Raw genomic sequence first — 8096 nt, forward strand, 5'->3', positions numbered from 1 at the left:
GTGTCTCTGTGTGTGTGTGTGTGTGTGTGTGTGTCTGTTTGTGTGTGTCTCTGTGTGTGTGTGTGTGTGTGTGTGTGTGTGTGTGTGTGTGTGTGTGTGTGTGTGTGTGTGTGTGTGTGTGTGTGTGTCTGTGTGCGTGTCTGTTTGTGTGTGTCTCTGTGTGTCTGTGTGTGTGTGTGTGTGTGTGTGTGTTTTGTGTGTGTGTGTGTCTCTGTGTGTCTCTGTGTGTGTGTGTGTGTGTGTGTGTGTGTGTGTGTGTGTGTGTGTGTGTGTGTGTGTGTGTGTGTGTGTGTGTGTCTCTGTGTGTCTCTGTGTGTGTGTGTGTGTGTGTGTGTGTGTGTGTGTGTGTGTGTGTGTGTGTGTGTGTGTGTGTGTGTGTGTGTGTGTCCAGCTGCAGGAACAGCTGCCTCAGAAAGTCCTTCCTCTGGTGTCCAGCGGGATGAAGCCTCAGGCCTACCTGAGCCAGAACACGCTGGTGGAGATGACCCTGGGGTCAGACCTTTGTTTACTCTTCTTCATCATCTTCATTCACTGATCACCTGACCCGTGTTCAATAGCACTAATATTCAGTTTATTCCCACTAATATTCAGTTTATTCCCACTAATATTCAGTTTATTCCCACTAATATAATATTCAGTTTATTCCCACTAATATTCAGTTTATTCCCACTAATAAAATATTCAGTTTATTCCCACTAATATTCAGTTTATTCCCACTAATATAATATTCATGTTATTCCCACTAATATTCAGTTTATTCCCACTAATATAATATTCAGTTTATTCCCACTAATATAATATTCAGTTTATTCCCACTAATATTCAGTTTATTCCCTCTAATATTCAGTTTATTCCCACTAATATTCAGTTTATTCCCACTAATATAATATTCAGTTTATTCCCACTAATATTCAGTTTATTCCCTCTAATATTCAGTTTATTCCCACTAATATTCAGTTTATTCCCACTAATATAATATTCAGTTTATTCCCACTAATATTCAGTTTATTCCCACTAATAAAATATTCAGTTTATTCCCACTAATATTCAGTTTATTCCCACTAATATAATATTCATGTTATTCCCACTAATATTCAGTTTATTCCCACTAATATAATATTCATGTTATTCCCACTAATATTCAGTTTATTCCCACTAATAAAATATTCAGTTTATTCCCACTAATAAAATATTCAGTTTATTCCCACTAATATTCAGTTTATTCCCACTAATAAAATATTCAGTTTATTCCCACTAATAAAATATTCAGTTTATTCCCACTAATATTCAGTTTATTCCCACTAATAAAATATTCAGTTTATTCCCACTAATATTCAGTTTATTCCCACTAATATTCATTTTATTCCCACTAATATTCATTTTATTCCCTCTAATATTCAGTTTATTCCCACTAATATTCAGTTTATTCCCACTAATAAAATATTCAGTTTATTCCCACTAATATTCAGTTTATTCCCACTAATATTCAGTTTATTCCCACTAATATTCAGTTTATTCCCACTAATATAATATTCATGTTATTCCCACTGAGTCTGGAGGTTAACTCTGATTATTCTGTGCTTTCTCACTGATTTTTCAGGATGAAGAAGCTGAAGGAGGAGATGGAGGGAGTGGTCAAAGAGCTGGCAGAGAACAACCATTTCTTAGAGAGGTTAGCACGATGACCACATGTTCTCACACACACACACACACACACACACACACACAGGGCTAGCCTAGCTTAGCACAAACACTGGAGGCAGGGGGGAACTGCTAGCCTGGCTCCATATGTGCTGTGTTCACAGGGCTAGCCTTTTTATTATTTCTGGTCTATTCTGTATGTATGTGTGTGTGTGTGTGTGTCTGTGTGTCTGTGTGTCTGTCTCTGTCTCTGTGTGTGTGTGTGTGTCTCTGTGTGTGTGTGTGTCTCTGTGTGTGTGTGTGTGTGTGTGTGTGTGTGTCTGTCTGTCTGTCTGTCTGTCTGTCTGTCTGTCTGTCTGTCTGTCTGTCTGTCTGTCTGTGTGTGTGTGTGTGTGTGTCTGTGTGTCTGTGTGTGTGTGTGTGTGTCTGTGTGTGTGTCTGTGTGTCTGTCTCTGTGTGTGTGTCTGTCTCTGTGTGTCTGTCTGTCTGTGTGTGCGCTGGCGTGTGTGGGGGGCGTGTGCGTGCCGCGTTGTGTGTGTTGTGCGTGTGTGTGTGCGTGTGCGTTGCGTGTGTGCGTGTGCGGTGTGCGTGCGGCGCGTGTGCGTGTGCGTGCGTGTGTGGGGCAGGCGTAAGGCAGGCGTGCGTATGCGATATGCCGCTGCGTGCGTGTGTGTGTGTGTGTGCGTCAGACCTTAACGTTTAACTGTTTCCTGCAGATTCGGGACCCTGACGCTGGACGGCGGTCTGAGAGGCTGAAGGCCAGACCACGTGGTCAGAAACCGAGCGCTGCGGCGCCGCTGCGGCGCCCGTGCGTCTCCTGAAGCGTCTGCAGCCTTGTACATATTCTGAGTGTCTGTCTGTAAATACTGTGAGACTGGAAGAAGGAGCTTGTTTTTCTATGTTAGTGAACACATGTTTCCCCCCCTTTACACACACTCTGCTTCACCAACCAGCTTCTCTTCCTGTGTCTCTACCGGTCAAGGGACGCCGCTGTAATGGCGCTGACACACCGAGCCGAAAATCTGGCGTCTGACAGTCTGGCGACGTCGGTGACTCGAGTCTGTTCGGTGCGTCCCGTGTCGTCGTCCGTCTGAGGCGAGGGGGGGTTAAGCTTCGCTTCAGAACGCGTAGCTCCTATGGCGCCATTCTGATGCTACCAAGCTATCACCTTCTGTTAGCATCCCATTGACTCCCATTCATTTTCATGCTACCAAGCCATCACCTCCCGTTAGCATCCCATTGACTCCCATTCATTTTGATGCTACCAAGCCATCACCTCCCTTTAGCATCCCATTGACTCCCATTCATTTTGATGCTACCAAGCCATCACCTCCCTTTAGCATCCCATTGACTCCCATTCATTTTGATGCTACAAGCCATCACCTCCCGTTAGCATCCCATTGACTCCCATTCATTTTGATGCTACGAAGCCATCACCTCCCGTTAGCATCCCATTGACTCCCATTCATTTTGATGCTACTGAAGCCATCACCTCCGCGGTATCCCATTGACTCCCATTCATTTTGATGCTACGGGCCATCACCTCCGTTAGCATCCCATTGACTCCCATTCATTTTGATGCTACGAAGCCATCACCTCCCGTTAGCATCCCATTGACTCCCATTCATTCTGACGTCACTTTGACAGAGAATAACTTTACATCTGAAGAGTTTAAAGACTCTATTTGTCCGTTGTTTATTTCTAAAGAAACACGACAATGTATAAAAGGCTCCATTACCTTGTAGCTCACGTTATGGCTCCGTAGCAGACGCTTTTATAACAATAGGCTAACGATTGGGTCATAACCCCGAGACTTACTGTCACACAGTAGAGGAATTACCGTATAGTACAGGAGAAGCTCACAGGCAGTTTGAGTGTGTGCGTGTGTGTGTGTGTGTGTTTGTGAGTGTGTTAGTGAGTGCATGTGTCTGTGTGAGTGTGTGTGTGTGTGTTTGTGAGTGTGTTAGTGAGTGCATGTGTTTGTGAGTGTGTTAGTGAGTGCATGTGTCTGTGTGAGTGTGTGTGTGTGTGTTTGTGAGTGTGTTTGTGAGTGTGTGTGTGTTTGTGAGTGTGTTAGTGAGTGCATGTGTCTGTGTGAGTGTGTGTGTGTGTGTTTGTGAGTGTGTTTGTGAGTGTGTGTGTGTTTGTGAGTGTGTTAGTGAGTGCATGTGTCTGTGTGAGTGTGTGTGTGTGTTTGTGAGTGTGTTAGTGAGTGCATGTGTCTGTGTGTGTGTGTGTGTGTGTGTGTTTGTGAGTGTGTTAGTGAGTGCATGTGTTTGTGAGTGTGTTAGTGAGTGTGTGTGTGTTAGTGAGTGCATGTGTCTGTGTGTGTGTGTGTGTGTGTGTGTGTGTGAGTGTGAGTGTGTTTGTGAGTGTGTGTGTGTTAGTGAGTGCATGTGTCTGTGTGAGTGTGTGTGTGTGTGTTTGTGAGTGTGTTTGTGAGTGTGTGTGTGTTAGTGAGTGCATGTGTCTGTGTGAGTGTGTGTGTGTTAGTGAGTGCATGTGTCTGTGTGAGTGTGTGTGTGTGTGTGTGTGAGTGTGTTTGTGAGTGTGTGTGTGTTAGTGAGTGCATGTGTCTGTGTGTGTGTGTGTGTGTGTGTGTGTGTGTGTGTGTGTGTGTGTGTGTGTGTGTGTGTGTGTGTGTGTGAGTGTGAGTGACGCGTTTGTCCAATCAGCTGCCGGTTTTCATGTTTTGGGCGACAATTCAGATTAGCGCCGCCTGTTGCTATGGAGACGTATTACATCTCATCTCTCCGGTGAGTTCTGAGGAGACCGATCAGTCCGACTGGCTTCACTGCAGACGGCCGGCCGTTGGTTTGGTGTGTCTGCGGCTTTAAGAGGAACCTTTATTTTATTAATCATTAATTTACCCCTGAAACAAAGCAGACACTTTCAGAAGTTAAGTTCTCCAGATTCCCTCTGTTTCCTTCCATGTTAATGGTCCATTTAAACTAAAAGTTCTGTTGTTGCTGCTGACACACTCAGATTATTATTCTATAAGTGTCTGACAACATTATGGGATGGATCCCTACAGAGATAGACCTTTTAAAACCTCTTTGAGGTTTTTGTTTAAATAGAAACAGCTCTGAGGTCGCTAGCACTAAACCCACCAGACTCCATGTAAATAATCAGGACTTTTAGCGTGTATAGAGTCAGCATATCTCCACCAGACTCCATGTAAATAATCAGGACTTTTAGCGTGTATAGAGTCAGCATATCTCCACCAGACTCCATGTAAATAATCAGGACTTTTAGCGTGTATAGAGTCAGCATATCTCCACCAGACTCCATGTAAATAATCAGGACGTTTAGCGTGTATAGAGCCAGCATATCTCCACCAGACTCCATGTAAATAATCAGGACTTTTAGCGTGTATAGAGCCAGCATATTCTCACATGTAAATCTGTAAACTATGTGTTTATTTCAACCAAAACTAGAGTTGTGATGGTTGGAAAAGTGGAAGGACATCCCAAAACGGCTTTTTTATAGTTTTATTTTGTTTCTGTCCACTTTGAATGAAGTATATTTTACGATGCTAAAATCACTGATTATTTACATGGAGTCTGGTGGGTTTAGCGAACGCAATTCCACGGATGTTTTTATGTTTAAAAAAAAGGATCTTACTCTTTAACAGAAAGGTCGACATCCTTAGAAATCCATCCCATAATGTTGTCAGACACTTACAATATTAATTTGAGTTTGTTAGCAGCAACAACAGCACTTTGTGAAGGTAAATACAAGCTGGACAGTTGTCCTATTAACTTACATTATAGCTTGTTTCTCTGCTGCTGACTGCAGAGATCTCTCCTAATACTGGACCGATGTCAGAGACTGTTGTTCCCATCAGTGACTTAGACACAGGTTTACAAACACAGCAGTTACCCTTCAAGTCTCTAAAACATACCGTAACCACTTCACGGTTAACGGGGGAACTCTCAGCATTTGAAAGTGAAAATATTAAGAGATTAAGTTAAGAAATGCTGATTGCATTTGCTGTTTTATTTATTTCATCTCTAATCACAGTGGAGTTTCTCTGTTAGCGTGTCTGATATATGAGCACGTGGCTGGTCAGTCAGAGAGCTCTTCATCAGTATGTGGCTGGTCAGTAGAGAGCTCTTCATCAGTATGTGGCTGGTCAGTCAGTAGAGAGCTCTTCATCAGTATGTGGCTGGTCAGTCAGTAGAGAGCTCTTCATCAGTATGTGGCTGGTCAGTCAGAGAGCTCTTCATCAGTATGTGGCTGGTCAGTCAGTCAGAGAGCTCTTCATCAGTATGTGGCTGGTCAGTCAGAGAGCTCTTCATCAGTACGTGGCTGGTCAGTCAGAGAGCTCTTCATCTCTTTACAACATGTTCATGTCTCATTTTGTTGGAGTCAATAATCAGCATTCAAAATGCCTGTAAATAAATAAATAAACACATTATGAAAGATGATGCCATCAGAATGGGTTTTATATAGAGACACACACAGGCACTCACACACAAACCCTCTCTCTCTCTCTGTCTCCCTTTCTCTCCCTCTCTCTCTCTCTCTCTCCCTCCCTCTCTGTCTCCCTCCCTCTCTCCCTCTCTCCCTCTCTCCCTCTCTCCCTCTCTCTCTCCTCTCTCTCTCCCTCTCTCCCCCTCTCTCCTCTCTCTCCCTCTCTGTCTCTCTCTCTCCTCTCAGTCTGTCTCTCTCTCTCCCTCTCTGTCTCCCTCTCTCCCTCCCTCTCTGTCTCTCTCTCCCTCTCCTCTCTCTCTCTCTCTCTGTCTCTCTCTCTCCTCTCAGTCTGTCTCCCTCTCTCCCTCTCTCCCCCTCTCCCTCCCTCTCCCTCTCTGTCTCTCTCTCTCCTCTCAGTCTGTCTCTCTCTCTCCCTCTCTGTCTCTCTCTCCCTCTCCTCTCTCTCTCCCTCTCTCTGTCTCCCTCTCACCCTCCCTCTCTGTCTCTCTCCGTCTCTCCATCCCTTACATCAGCATCATTTTTGGTTACCAAGACGACCGGCCTACTGAAAAAAAGACCTCCTCAGCGCTGCGGTTGCCATGGCGCCGTGCTGCACCGTTAATTAGATGGACAGCATCGTTTCCTTTTATAGAGCAGAGAGAGAGAGAAAAGGAGGGAGGGATAGAGGGAGAAGGAAGGAGAGAGCGAGGAGAGGAGAGAGAGGAGGAAGAGAGAGAGAGGAGAGAAGGAGGAGGGAGGAGGAGGGGAAGAGAGAGAAGGAGAGGGAGAGAAGGAGGGAGGGAGAGAGCGAGGAGAGAAGGAAGGAGAGGAGGGGGAGAGAGAGAGGAGGAAGAGAGAGAGAGAGGGAGGGAGGGAGAGGGAGAAGGAGAGAGGAGAGAAGGAGGGAGGGAGAAGGAGAGAGGAGAGAAGGAAGGAGAGAGAGAAGGAGGAAGAGAGAAAGAGAAAAAGTCCAATATTTCTCTCTGTGACATGAGAAAAAAAGACTCCTACAAGTAGGCTACTGGAGTAAATGTACTTAGTTACATATATATATAGATATAGATATAGATATATATATATAGTACTTTTCTAGACACTTCACATGTGAATTTAGACACATCAAATATAAAAATGTAAAACTGGAAGAGAAGAGAAGAACAGGATCCAACCGTACGAGGAAACAGGCCGTTTGTGTCTAAGGTTAAAACGAGCCCCGCTACCTGTTGATAAGTCATGTGATATGATGTGGTAAGTCATGTGATATGATGGGAGAGACGGTACTACTTGTATTTTGTTGTGTGTGTAATTATATGAAAGCCAGTATAAGCCTGAGATCACATGATCTCTGATATGATATTACTGAGTCGGAGTTAGCTTTAGTTCACTGGCTGACCAGACGGAACAGAAACCATCTCTGATGCTTTAAATCAGTGGATGTAGAGAAGATGCATCTATCTGAGGTAGACAGACAGACAGACAGACAGACAGACAGGCAGACAGACAGAGATGAGCAGACATAGCGAGAGAGAGAGACAGACAGACAGACAGACAGAGAGAGAGAGACAGAGAGATGGACAGAGAGAGAAAGATGGATAGAGAGAGAGAGAGACAGACAGACAGACAGAGAGACAGACAGAGATGAGCAGACATAGAGAGAGAGAGACAGACAGACAGACAGATAGACAGACAGAGAGAGAGATGGACAGAGAGACAGACAGAGAGAGAAAGATGGATAGAGAGAGAGACAGACAGACAGACAGACAGACAGAGAGACAGACAGAGAAAGAGAGACAGACCGAGAGAGAGAGATGGACAGAGAGAGACAGACAGACAGACAGACAGACAGAGAGAGAGACAGAGAGACAGACAGAGATGAGCAGAGAGAGAGAGAGAGAGAGAGAGAGAGAGAGAGAGATGGACAGAGAGAGACAGACAGAGAGAGAGAGAGACAGAGAGAGAGACGGACTGCCTTTACGGACCTCCCCCTCCTCCACCGCCCCCCCTATCCTCCCCCCTCCCTCCCTCCCTCCCTCCCTCTC

The 8096-nt window shown here is 44.9% G+C and overlaps 1 protein-coding gene across 1 annotated transcript in view; it reads left to right on the forward strand.

Moving 5' to 3' along the window:
- tbk1 (TANK-binding kinase 1) overlaps positions 1 to 2851 on the forward strand; it is a 34218-nt gene extending 31367 nt beyond the window's left edge. Inside the window, 3 exon segments of the mRNA XM_039791257.1 lie at positions 392 to 492; positions 1601 to 1672; positions 2358 to 2851. Of these exon segments, the coding sequence (XP_039647191.1) occupies positions 392 to 492; positions 1601 to 1672; positions 2358 to 2397 (213 nt within the window). The 3' untranslated portion in view covers positions 2398 to 2851.
- The last annotated feature ends 5245 nt before the right edge of the window (positions 2852 to 8096 follow it).

Source organism: Perca fluviatilis, chromosome 23, assembly GCF_010015445.1.
Source record: "Perca fluviatilis chromosome 23, GENO_Pfluv_1.0, whole genome shotgun sequence".
In the NCBI taxonomy this organism is placed as follows: Eukaryota; Metazoa; Chordata; class Actinopteri; order Perciformes; family Percidae; genus Perca; species Perca fluviatilis.